Source organism: Pleurodeles waltl, chromosome 8 (genome assembly GCF_031143425.1).
Source record: "Pleurodeles waltl isolate 20211129_DDA chromosome 8, aPleWal1.hap1.20221129, whole genome shotgun sequence".
Classification (NCBI taxonomy): domain Eukaryota; kingdom Metazoa; phylum Chordata; class Amphibia; order Caudata; family Salamandridae; genus Pleurodeles; species Pleurodeles waltl.
This window is the reverse complement of record NC_090447.1, coordinates 870,905,392-870,918,653: the sequence shown is the minus strand read 5'-3', so window position 1 is coordinate 870,918,653 and position 13,262 is coordinate 870,905,392. Positions and strand designations below refer to the sequence as shown.

At 48.8% G+C, this 13,262-nt stretch overlaps 1 protein-coding gene across 5 annotated transcripts in view; it reads right to left on the bottom strand.

Moving 5' to 3' along the window:
- Positions 1-13,262, bottom strand: part of SHROOM2 (shroom family member 2) — a 675,938-nt gene that overhangs the window by 426,891 nt on the left and 235,785 nt on the right. For 4 of the 5 annotated variants that reach the window (XM_069205145.1, XM_069205146.1, XM_069205152.1 and 1 more), the window contains exon 2: positions 609-754. The exons of the other annotated variant lie outside the window; for it this stretch is intronic. In XM_069205145.1, the coding sequence (XP_069061246.1) occupies positions 609-754 (146 nt within the window). The remainder of the gene's footprint in view (positions 1-608; positions 755-13,262) is intronic. 5 annotated transcript variants of the gene reach the window in all.

Below are 13,262 nucleotides of genomic sequence, written 5' to 3'. Positions count from 1 at the left end.
TGCCCCTGTACACAACAGTACATTCATTAGATGTTCATAGACCTGTCTCAGTGTCCAAGTCCTGGATTGTGAATGAAAATGATTAACATGATATCAAAGGCTGGCTTTGAAACCATGCAATATTATAGGGCACAGTATTTGCCATGAATCAAAGGGACATCACGCACGATTGATAGAAAAGTTGGTATGGCGAACCACGGCCTCTAAGTATAAATACGTATGCTAGACTGTAAGATAATACAGACCCCCTATCGAAATGTGGGAGGCACTGAAAGATAAATCAGAGATTAGGGCTCTGCCAAGTATACAGATAATAAAAAACATGAGTGTGCAGGAGATGTAGGTCCCCTGCTGTGCTGTAACTCGCATTGCTGAGAACCATGAAGCTGTTTAGTTGGCAAAAAAGTTGGGAGAAAACTTGAAGAAATCTATCACTCACCGCCAAGTGATAAACATATGACATACACTGTTTTTAAACAAAGAAACACCATCAACACTCATCTTCTGATGTTAGTGTTCACTCCGTAGTCCCGATCGATTTTAATAGGAGAGAGACTGTCTGCTTGTGTGCAAATGTTTGCAGTGACAATGTTATAGCCACATCTTACCTCTTCACAATCATCTTCAACGTCTTGTGTGAGCCCTTCACTAGGCAGATGGCCTCCTGTCTCATTCCGGAGAGTTCCACATCATTAATGCTGATGATCTCATCCCCCGCCAGCAACTTTCCTGCTGCTTTACTTGCATCTTCAATCTGCAGAACCGAAGAACATCAGGGGTTAGTCGCCAAGTTGAATCAATGGCAACAACTCTAAATCACTAGTTGTGGTACCATCACTGCACCAGTTGGAGTAGATGCAAGAATTATAAACAATTCCCTACAGAACTTTTCCCTTCAGAACAACATGTTCTCTATTTTCTTCCCGCTCATTTATTTACCTCAGCCGTTAGTGTTTTTTTTTTTTAATTTCTTGTAACCAGAGTGTAATCACAAATACAAAAATAAACAGACATACGGCAATCATTTCACAAATCAGTCAAGTGACATGTTGGTCCATACAATAATATTACTCCCTTTATTTGGCTTTCCTTCATTTCTTCTCTGCCCCACCCAAATTTACCTATCTGAGCTGTGATGTACTAAAACTAGCCGTAGGCACCCAAACGTCTCCGCTTCTTACAACGCACATCAGGGTCTAAGATGCTCATCTCCAAACCAGTGATATATAGAAATTTAAACCGCCATTGCTTAACAGTCGGGGATTGTTTTCCAGCCATCTGTGGGCTATTAATAACCTGGCTGAGTCGATCACCACCATTACTAACTCAGTACTATGTGAGAGAGCTGTCTGCACTGATCCAAGTAAAACAGTTACTGGAAAAATATTAATGTTAATCAGTTTGCTAATTTCTTAGAAAACCTGGGTGCAATAATTCTGGATTGCCCTACTGTTAATACAAATGTGGGTAGTGTGTGGGTCAAGCCATCGAAAGCAACCAGAATCGCATCTTTTAACCGGAAAATGTTTATTCACTTGTAACAATTAGAGATGCTGGAAATGAATCCTTCACTAGTAAATAGGCTTAGATGGCGCATCCAATTCAACAGTCCAACGTTCAGCCAAATGTTCTAAATTATCGTCCTGATCGTTTATTAGGAGCTGATAAACAAGGTGGATAATGTCTTTACCAACAGTGAAAGTAAATAAATGTAACACAGGCATACACAAAAGTGGATTACCTCTGCTGTTGATTTGTTGCAAAAAAATAACTAAATAAATAAATATAATAAAACCTTCTGCATCTGCAAGTACTTAAAGAAGCCTGTGGTTGGTACTGAGAATTGAGAGGAGAGGACACCAAATTATTTAAATATATTACTGTCGAAAAACAGGCCTATGCTATGTAGTTGTGTGCCAGACCACTGATTCCCAAAGCCATCGTGAGAGAAACTAAGAAATCCAGGGTTGTGCCAAAGTGCTGGATAAAGTCTACGTTTAGATATCTTCAGGTTGTTACAAATAAGCTCCCAGATGTAGAGGGGGCACACTAAGAGGGACAGGGCGGCTAACAACACCTCATGCGGGTATGAGATTGCATGCATCCTTTGAACAGGAATAAGCAAAAACACAATTTAACGTTGTGTCATGGTACTTTTGTTCATCAGACTTGATGTAAATTACATAAATATTTTACTATACCTTCCGTGAGAAGGGCGGCCCACGTGTCACGTGATAAAGCAAGGGTGTGAAGCTAAAGCCTGAATGTTTAAAGCATAATGTCGTGCAAGCCGAACTTTTCACACCACTCTGATGCTGTGGAAAACGGATCCTTACAAAAAACGATGCTGAATGTTTTACTTATTATTTCTTTCTTTCGAGAGCCATATGCACAGAACACCCTCCTGGTTGCAGAAAAGATTCACTCCAGAGGGTGCAGTTGAGGATGCACGACTGTTCCTCCTTCATTCCCGTGCCCTACTAACCAAACTCTCATTTTCTCCTCATTCCCCGTTTATCTTGTATTCTCCAATGGCGCAGATGCCTCCGTTTTTAATATCCCTGCACTTATTCAGTTTCCTGGAAGTGACGAAAGCAGGCCTGCGCGTGTCTGGCGCCTCAGAACACAACGCAGGGCAGAGTTCTCCCGAGATCCTGATGACAGCCCTGGAGAAAAAGCGTGAGCAGCTCCTACAACTGCTTCAACAGTTTCCTTCGGGACATACAGGCGTGACACTCTTGTTGGTGTAAAAGGTCATTTATTAGAACAGGTTTTTAACATCATTACACAAAACTTGACTATATTCCTTTAACAGACTTTAACTTAAACAATTCCTTTTCCTTTATTTCCTCCTTAAAATATCTCCCTTCAATTTCCCTACCATATCTACTCCCCTATTCTTCCCATGCCTTCCCTGCCTGTAGCCTACCCCTCCCCGCTCTGATCCTTCAAATCCTTGTTTTTCCCCCTGGAAGGGTGGACAAGCCCGCACCTGGCTCTCCACCCTCCCCCATCTCCTGCCAACCTTCCGAATTCACCTGTCCTAAATGACTATTAACCGCACCTACTTACCCCCTCCTGCCTACCTACGATCTCCTCCTTCTGTCTACCTAAGCTGGGTGGGTGGGTGGTCCTAAATCAGGAAACCCCTTCCTACCTAAACGTCGGCGCGGTAAAGAGGCCGACCCCAACCTCCACCCCCCTTTTATAGCCTACCTAAAGACCCACCCCACCTACCTTCCTACCAATGAGGCGACTTGCGCGCCACTTCCCTTTCCCGAAAATGCCAGCGGAGAGAGACTAGACTGCGTCTCTTCCTCTCCGCGGGCCCCTCCATCGGGACATACAGGCGTGACACTCTTGTTGGTGTAAAAGGTCATTTATTAGAACAGGTTTTTAACATCATTACACAAAACTTGACTATATTCCTTTAACAGACTTTAACTTAAACAATTCCTTTTCCTTTATTTCCTCCTTAAAATATCTCCCTTCAATTTCCCTACCATATCTACTCCCTTATTCTTCCCATGCCTTCCCTGCCTGTAGCCTACCCCTCCCCGCTCTGATCCTTCAAATCCTTGTTTTTCCCCCTGGAAGGGTGGACAAGCCCGCACCTGGCTCTCCACCCTTCCCCATCTCCTGCCAACCAGTGAAACCCGTGAGGCGTTTCGCTGCCCCACCCTCTCTTATTCCTTGGTACACAAATTTGTACCCCATGCACTTTCTAACATCAATCTCAATTCCGTAATATAATACACATTGCCCAGTTGTGATAAATGTACCCCATCATCACAAAACAATTCTTTTTCTTGTTCTTTTATGTCCCTGTGTCTCAGCACTTTGATCCCCTGGGCCCAGCAGAAAACCCTCATAGCTCTGTTCAATATTTTTTTCGAGCCCGCTCAATGGCTCCATGATTGATAGCCCCTCTCCAAGCCCTTCTTGGCACAAATTCCGTCCAGATCAAGCATGTTCCACACAGTTTGTGTTTTAAAAGTTCCAGATCCCTCTGCATCATTTGAATCAATGTGAGCCCCGATAGCTTCACCAGATCATTCTCCCCCAGGTGTACCAATAACAAATCTGGACACCCCCAATGCGGCAAGTTACTCGTAATAAATGGAAGCAGGCTCCCCCACCTCATACCACTCTTGCCCCACCAGCGCACTTCATGGTTTCTGCTGGGCAGTCCCAATGATCTGCCGTACACCTGCTTCTCTGCGAATTTCGCCGCCCAATGTACAAATGAATGGCCGACCAACCATGTCGTCATCTTCCCCTTCTCTGGCCCAGCCACGCAACCTATAAAGAAAAAACATTATAACAACTGCCTGGATATACAAGACAAAAAAAAACCCCTTCACTCCCCTATTTTCCCTCCTCTGTCAGTACCGTATTCTTCACGGCCTAACATATCTTTCGCAGCACCTCGACTTCCATCTCCCTATGGCCTTGATCTTAGCCCAATCCCATCCCAAATGTGCCGCCTCTGTTGCCGCGCCAATCCTAAAAGAGTGCGTTCCGTAATCACCTGCACGCCGCCCTATCCTTCCAAGTGTCATTCTCATAACTTGTAAAAGTTGGTAACTCGTTAGTTTCTTTCCTGATGCATGCATGAAAACGCCTGTTTCACCTGCCCTTGGCCGTCTGTCTTTGAAACTGAACCATTCCTCAAACGGGCAAGCTAAAACCACACCCCCTTTCCCCAACCATATCCATTTGCCTTTTCCCAGTTGGTCAGTTTTTGACCGTCTTAACCATATCCCCAACCTGTCTCTATGCACATATACCTCTTTTCTCCTTACCCCGATTTCTTTACCCACCCCCAACAACTCCGATACTCTAAAAGCGCCAAAGAACATCCACAACATACATAACCTAAACAAGCCCACCTCATACTCATCCCTACAACAAACTGGCAACACCTGTAACATCTCTACCAACATTTCAAACGTAATGGGCTCCCTGGCTGGCTTATCTCCGCTCGCTCTAACTTTGCTCCATCCCCTCAGCATTTTCCCCAATAAGTCGTTACGCGCTGGATCATAGCCAAAAAACAATTTGCCATAGAACGACACACCAGCCAATTTCCCCCCAATGGTAGCTGGAGATAGGCCCTCCCCGATCAAAAACAGCATGAAACGTCTAGTTCTGGCTTCCAGCATTGGCAGGCTTTGTGCCCAAAAATTGCCCCAAAACCGTTCAAAAGATTGAAATTCCAACCATGCCATTCTGTAATTATGCCGCGTAGATACTGCTAATGTCATCTCCACCAGCCCCGTGATCATCATGCCCCCCCATTCCCAGATGTCTGCCGGGACCACAGTCTTGTTCCGATCCGCTCCAGGTGCCAATTCGCGGAAACGCCGCCACTGTGAACGAGATAGTGAGTCTGCAATCTCGTTGTAATTCCCCGGTATATGTGCAGCTTTAAAAATAACATTCAATGACAGGCATAACAGCATGAACTGGCGCAACAAGCGCAAAACTCTGAGGTCCCTTGCTCTCTGCCTATTGACCAATTCTACCACTGCCATATTGTCTATCTGAAAAATCACGGTCCTGTTCGCCAATTCTTGACCCCACACTGCCAGTGCAACTAAAAGAGGAAAAAACTCCAAAAAAGCAATGCTTCTCCCTTGCTGCATCCAAGATGCCGGCCATTCCTCCGCACACCACCTCCCATCCCAATACAAACCAAAACCTGACGCTCCTGCTGCGTCTGAAAAAATTTGTATTTGCCATACCGTGTCCGACTCTCCAAAAGACATAGGCACTCCATTGAAATGTCTCAGAAAGATCTCCCACACTCTAATGTCTTCTCGTAATGACAATGATACTCGTATCCTGTGGTGCGGGAGCACAGCACCCGACATGGAAAGTCCCAAACGCCTACAAAAAGTTCTACCTCCCCTAACTACCCTGCACGCAAAGTTAAGATAACCTAACAGCCTCTGAGCAGTTCTCAGATCCATCTTACGCAAAACGCGCACTTCCTCTAAGCAATCTAGCATTTCCCTCACCTTTGCCTCTGGCAACCTGGCGACCAAATTTTGTGTGTCCAGTTCAATGCCCAAAAAGGTTAGCCTCTGCACTGGGCCTTCTGTTTTCTCTGGGGCCAAAGGCACACCTGCCTGTTGTGTCAGCTTTTTAAAAGCATCCAGGGCCCGCCCACATGCCCCGGATGCCGCTGGCCCTATGAATAAGAAATCATCAAAGTAATGCGTCACCCACCTATGGCCGCTCGCCCTTACAAAAACCCATTGTAAAAAGGTGCTGAAAGTCTCGAAAAGGGCACATGATATCGAGCAGCCCATGGGCAGCACCCTGTCCACGTATATGTTGCCATCCAGCTGCATGCCCAAGAGGTCAGAATCTGCCGGGTGAATAGGGAGCAGTCTAAAAGCTGATTGAATGTCGCATTTTGCCAATTCCGCCATCCTGCCACACTTCAAAACTAACTTTATCGCATCATCAACTGATGCGTAAATTACCTTAGAGTCCTCTTGGGCAATGAAGTCATTGACCGAAGTCCCTTCCGGCCAAGACAAATGATGAATCAGCCGGAATTCCCCTTGTGCTTTCTTGGGTACCACTCCCAAGGGGGATATCATAAGAGTGTCACTTGGCCACCCAAAGAATGGGCCAGCTATTCTGCCTAAAGCTACCTCCTTTGCCAACTTGTCACGCACTATCTGCGGGCGTTCTTTGGCTGACCGCAAATTGTCAGCCCATCTACCTTGCCGCGGACCTTGATAACCTATTCTAAAACCTTCTCTAAAACCCCATTCTAGTAGATGCGCTTTATCCCTGTCTGGGTATCTATGCAACCATGGTAACAGAAATTCCAGTCTAACTGGTGTAGGCCCCTTTTGGCGCAGGAGTGCCATGTCCCCCTCTCCCTCTAGCGGCCCTCCACTGTTCAGCTGGGCTGGACAATGAGAAACACTGGGTGACTGGATGACGGCCCCCGCACTTGGAGCAGTCGTGCTTGAATCTGCATTGTGCCCTGGAACAAAAACCTTTGTTAAAGTTCCAACAAGCCCCTGCCGTTGTCCCTGTTGTCTTAGTATTGTTGCCCGCCCCTCCCTGGGCGGGGCGATTTTGAAAGGGCTTATACGTCACTGGCAGGCCACTCGCAGTGTGAGTGGACGCCGCTGTCTGCGCCGATGCCATCCATTGCATCCATAATTCGGGGTCCACGTCTCCCCACGGTTTCTCCGGATTAACACTCACCCGGGCCCTGAATTCCTCATCATAACTGAGCCATGCAAAACCTCCAAATTGCATCTGCGCCTTTCTAATTATATCCATGTATTTGAAAAGTGCAATGGCCCTGTCCGGGTATTTTTCGCAGTATATACTGGCAAATATAAAAAAGGCCGATGTCCAGTTATCCATTGTTATCGGCACCCTAGGTCTACGCGCTAGCTCCCATTCCTCCTCCTTGGACCCTTCCTTTGCCTGTATGTCCCTATGCAACAGTTTAAACACGTCCACATATTCGTGCTTCCATATCTTGTTCTTTGTTTTTTCCGCCACATGCGAACCCAGAGGCATGGCTAAACCCATGTATGGCAGTCTCTTTCTTTGTCCTCTACTGTCTTTTCTCCCGCATCCTCCTTCCCTGTCGTCGCTGTACCACTCATGGCTGTGCCTTCTTTGCCTTTGCCCTCGGCCGTCTTCTGAATGTCGCTATCACCTGCCTTTTCTAAAACTGACCCGTCCCCTACCCCGATGGACCTTTTTTGTGTTAGCCTCCTTCCTTATACCACTCCCTTCGTCCCAGACTGACCACCAGTTCTTACCTCCAGTGTTGTCTGCCAGACTCCTTGGTATTCTTTTTAGGCCTCTGCCTTGCGGCGTACTTTGCCGACCGCCCACGGGGCCTTCCAGCGGAGCTGCCACCTGCAAAACAGACAACGAAGAGGTTGCGCCGCTCTTGCGCCCACACCCGCCCCTTTTGCTAACCATATTCACTTCCCAATCACATATTTCGCCATCTTCCCAGTCATCCCCTTCCTCCTCATAGTCTAGATCAATTTCGTCATCTCCTTCCCACTGGCCCCTGCACTGGCCAAATTCTCTAGTGTTGTCAGATGTACTCGTGCTTGCTTCCCCACCCGCATGGCGCGTGCCATTGGGACGGTGTCCGTGGTCCCTCGGTGTGGAGAAGGCCGCTGCAGACCCCTCCAGAGCTTCGTGCCAACGCGTTTGGGCCGTATTGCGCCCAGTTGGCGTACTCCGTCTCTTGCCGACCTCTGCCGCCGGAATTGCTGCCCGTCTGACCCCGTGACCGTCTGCGTCACCGGGTTTCACCGCGCCAACTGCCCCTTCGGCCGCTCGAGCCTCTTGTCTCTGTTCTCCCCTTGCCTGTGGCACCCATACCCAGGTTCCACCTCCCTGCCCCGGTTGCTGTGGCCCCGCCTGACCCTTGACCTCTCTGAACTTTGGGGTTGTCTCTCTGTGGGCCTGTGCTTCATCCCTGTCCTTACATAGCTGCGCCCACCTGACCTCCGTTTCTGCCACTGCCTTGCGCTGTTCCCTTATTCTAGCCTCCAAATCCCATGTCTCTGCCTGGTCCCAGGCCACCTGCCTGTGCGGGCTCAGGTCCCCCGCGGTCCCTGTTCCCTGCGCTGCCTTGACTTTTCCTCCCTTGGCCTGGCGGGGCGCTGCCTTGGCCCTTCCTGGCCCTCCCCTGTGTCTTCCGGCATATTTCCCTCTTTTCTTGGCGGGTGCCCCGAAAAAACCCGAGCTGTGGGGCTCCCCCCTATGATATGACAGATCTAGCGGTGCGAAATCCCCGCTGGGCCCCGCTATGGGTTGCTCTGTCTCTTTGTTATGATTGTCGTCTCCTGCCTCCCCGCCTTGTGTCCCCCGCTACCCGCTGGGTCTGCGCCTGCTTCCGCGCTGGCTGGCGCTGCGTCCTGTGACACCTGGGTTTCCCCACCAAACATCAGCGGGCTCTGCGTCCCGTGGGGGGCCTGCTGCGTGGTCCGGTCCTGCCCTGGGGCTATCGCCTCGTCGTCTCCTTCCCCTTCAGAGTCCTGCGACTCGCATGCCGCTATTGCGGCCGCCACCCGCCCGGATGCCGCCCTGCTGGGGCGCGTCATCCCCACCCAGGCCTGGTCTAGAACCCCAGGTCTAAGCAAATCCGCCCTCCCTGCCTCACCTAGCACTCGTAGTGCGGCCCTGACTGCCTCCGCGTCGTGGCCGTTGGCCATGTTGTGTTTATATATATGTTTGTTTTTTTTTTTTTATATATTGTATTTAATATATTATTATATATATATATATTTTTTTTTTTTTTGAGGGCCCAAATTATCTGGCCCAGTTGTAGGGCCCTGCATTGCCCCTTTGCCCCCGGGGGGGGGGGGATTGGCTATTTCCTGCCTGCCACCTGAACTTGTGAGGCAAATTAAAATTCTTATATATATATATTTTTCTTTTTTTGAGGGGGGAGGGGAGGGGCCCTTGCACGTGGCCCGTCACTTTTTAATGGCCCTTGAGGCCCCGCGCGTCGGTGCCGGCGTCCTGCTCCTGCCGGTTTATGTGCCGCTCCCCTTGGGTCCTGACTTCCAAACCAGAAATGCCCCGGGGGCCGCCTCCCGCAATCACGCGGTTCCGCGCTCTGTATTTGTCCCAAAAAGGGGAGGGGCCGCCGTCCCCGATCCCCCCGCTGGTTTACTACCAAAAACGGAGCCGCTCGCCCCGCCTGAAACGGCCCGCCCGCCCCTGCCGCTGATGCCTTAAATCACTAAAATGGGGAAAAAAGGTTTACCGGGCCCCGCGAGGCGGGGCGCCTGCCCGTCGGAAGAAAACCTGCCCGAGCTGACCCTGTGGCCTGCTGGCCTGCCCAAACTCCTTACCTAAGCTCCTAAATCAGGAAACCCCTTCCTACCTAAACGTCGGCGCGGTAAAGAGGCCGACCCCAACCTCCACCCCCCTTTTATAGCCTACCTAAAGACCCACCCCCACCTACCTTCCTACCAATGAGGCGCCTTGCGCGCCACTTCCCTTTCCCGAAAATGCCCGCGGAGAGAGACTAGACTGCGTCTCTTCCTCTCCGCGGGCCCCTCCATAGAGTTGAGCTTGTGCCTCGCTGCACACGGACACGCAACTAGGCCCTCTGTGCTTGTGCTGCTCCTTTGCACATGGCAACACGTTCGAAGGCTGCTCACACAAATGCTACTGCCACAAGTACGCAGAGGTGTGAGAGTCACCAGTATAGCGTTTTTTTGTTTTTTTTTAGAATAAAGGCACCCTTCAATGTCAGCTGTCTCTCGCCGACAAACAAGTCAATCAATTCTCAAGTGCACTGACTCAGCTCAGTGTAGAGTCCCTGACCAAGTTCAGATTGTCCTCCTCTTCTATCCAATGGCGGATGAAAACATGCCCCTGCAACATCACAAAGATTAATTATTTGCCAACGCAAGAGAGAAAAACACCTTTTCAGACTGGTCAGTCCAGTGCTTAATTTGTAAATAAAAACGTGCTGGTGCCCAAAGCCCTCCTCTTAAATACACGGCTGCTGCAATTAAATATGCAAACCCAGAATACTGAGGCAGCCTAATCCTCAAGCCATCTCGGGCCTCTTCAATCCATTTAAAGCCACTCCCTGCCCCTTCAGCACACTCCTTCAGCTTTCTGCTTTCTCCCTTTGTGACGCTTTTTCGTTTTTCTCTTCCTCCGCCATTCCCATACGTGTCTTTTGCTCGCAGTAAATGCTGGAGGCAAAGAAATAAGTGCCGGCCCTAAAAAATAAGTTCCGGTGCTCTGCACCGGAAACAACAAGCAGAAATTAAGCACTGGGTCAGTCACCAACTTTTCAATCTAGAAACCACTGCCACATTCAATAAAGTAATGGCACTGTATCCAGTGCAAGCTGGCACACGTCATCGCGCACACTACAATCTGCTACTGCGAAGATGCATGCCTCCTGGAGATCACCTACCCTCTTCAAGAAGCTCTTAGCAATAAACTACATTATCTCTGAGAACGTTCGAAAAAAATGAAAAACTATTTGACTTTTACTTCTGCAGGATGTTTGTTAGTCTACTCATCTGAAACTGGTGGCTCCTAAAAACATGAATTGCCACCTATAATTTTTTGTCTTGGAGGTCACTAACATCTGTGACTAAATGTGGAGCCCATCAAACCAAATAAATAGCGTAAAGTTAATCACAACACACTTTGCTTTTATGTTTGACGTGTAATGGTGCATGCGCCGTTCAACGCAAAAACGTTATTCTATATACACCCTAAAACAGTGTTTTTTAACCTGTGGTCCGGGAACCACTCGGGGTCCAAAAAGACTCCTCAGGAGTCCACAACTGCTTAGGAAATTAAATAAAATGAACAGGTTAGTAAAGTGTATATAAAACAGCAGTAACATGTACAACTGAAAGTTTTAAAACGTTCTGTAAATGTGAAAGAATTTGAAATTGGAGGCAAAAAATTAAGTTAGTATCCTCAGATTGATTTGTGGGCGCAGTTTAGGTGCATCACACAGACTATAGTATGGAAAATGAGTGGGCCCAATAGAATTTAGAAAAGCTTCTACCATCCAATTGAAATTACAATTTTGGGGTTAACCGCTGATCATGGCGGCCTCAATTTAAACTGGCTCCGCTTGGCTACCCTACATGAGACATAATCCGCCATGGCAGCAGAAGTGGATGATCCACAATACAATAGAACTTTATCCCCTCATCACATACCGTCTTTTTGTGGACTGCAGCCGTACTAGAAGCCTTGAGCGGTGGAATCCCCACTGACAAACGGAGTGTGTAGGAAAGTAACCTCCTTCTAGCATGGTTACCCCATTTTTGGCCTGTTTGTCAGTGTCCTTGACTGTGTCTACTGGGATCCTGCTAACCAGGACCACAGTAGTTATGCTCTCTCCCTCTAAATTTGTTTTTTGGATACTGTTAACAGAGTATTACACTCATAATTGGCATACTGGTTCCCCCAAGTCCCTAGTACATGGTACCTAGGTACCCAGGGCACTGGGGTTCCAGGGGATCCCTATGGACTGCAGAATTTCTTTTGCCACCCATAGGGAGCCCATGCAAAGGCTTCTACAGGACTGCCATTGCAGCCTGTGTGAAATGGTGCATGCACCCTTTCACTGCCATTTACACTGCACCAGGTTACTTATAAGTCAGCTATATGTCAGGCCTTCCAGAACTGAAGGCTAGGTGCAGAGTACCTGTGTGTGAGGGCACCCGGCACTAGCAGAGGTGCCCCCACATCGCACAGGACCATTTTCTGGGACTTCGTGAGTGCGGGGACGCCATTTTACGTGTGCACTGGACATAGGTCAGTACCTATGTCCAGCTTCAAATATGGTCATGTAAGGTGTCTAACATCTTGGAATTATACCCCAATGCTGATTCTAGCATTGGCTGTATGATTCCATGCATTCTGGGTGCTCCACAGTGGACCCACAGTACTGCCATACCAGCCTTCTGAGGTTTTCCAGGCAGCCCTAGCTGCTGCCATCTCACAGACAGGTTTCTGTCCTCGTGTTGCTCAAGCAGCTCAGGCTCAGGAAGGCAGAAACAAAGGATTTCCTTTGGGAGAAGGGTGTTACACCCTCTCCCTTTGGAAATAGGTGTTACAGGCATGGGAGAGGTAGCATCCCAGAGTCTCTGGAAATGCTTTGAAGGGCACAGATGGTGCCCTCCTAGCATAATCCAAACCACACCAGTTCAGGGACTCCCAGTCCCTGCTCTGGCGCGAAACTGGACAAAGGAAAGGGGAGTGACTACTCCACTGTCCGTCACTACCCGAGGGGTGGTGCTCAGAGCTCCTCCCGAGTGTCCCTGGGTTTTGCCATCTTGGATTCTGAGTTGGCAGGGCACTCTGGCAGCATCTGAGTGGCTAGTGCCAGCAGGTGACGTCAGAGCCCTCCCCTGATAGTGCTTACCTCTTCCCCTTCCAGGGCTATTTAGGGTCTCTCTCTTGGGTGGTTCTTCAGATTCAGATTGCAAGGCCCAAGCAGGAATCCTCTGCATCCTTTACTTTACCTTCTCACTGAAGAAACTGCATCTGGACCCTCCAGGAACTCTACAAACTGCAACAAAGAAGCAAAGACAACTTCTGCAACTTTGTATCTTCAGCTCCTGCCAGCAACTGCAACTGTTTCCAGGTCGTGCAACCTCCGAGGACTGCCTGTCTTCAGCCTGTACCAGAAGAACGAAGATTCTCCCTTGAAATGAAGGAGTCACTTCCCTGCTTCAGCAGGCACCCCTCTACAG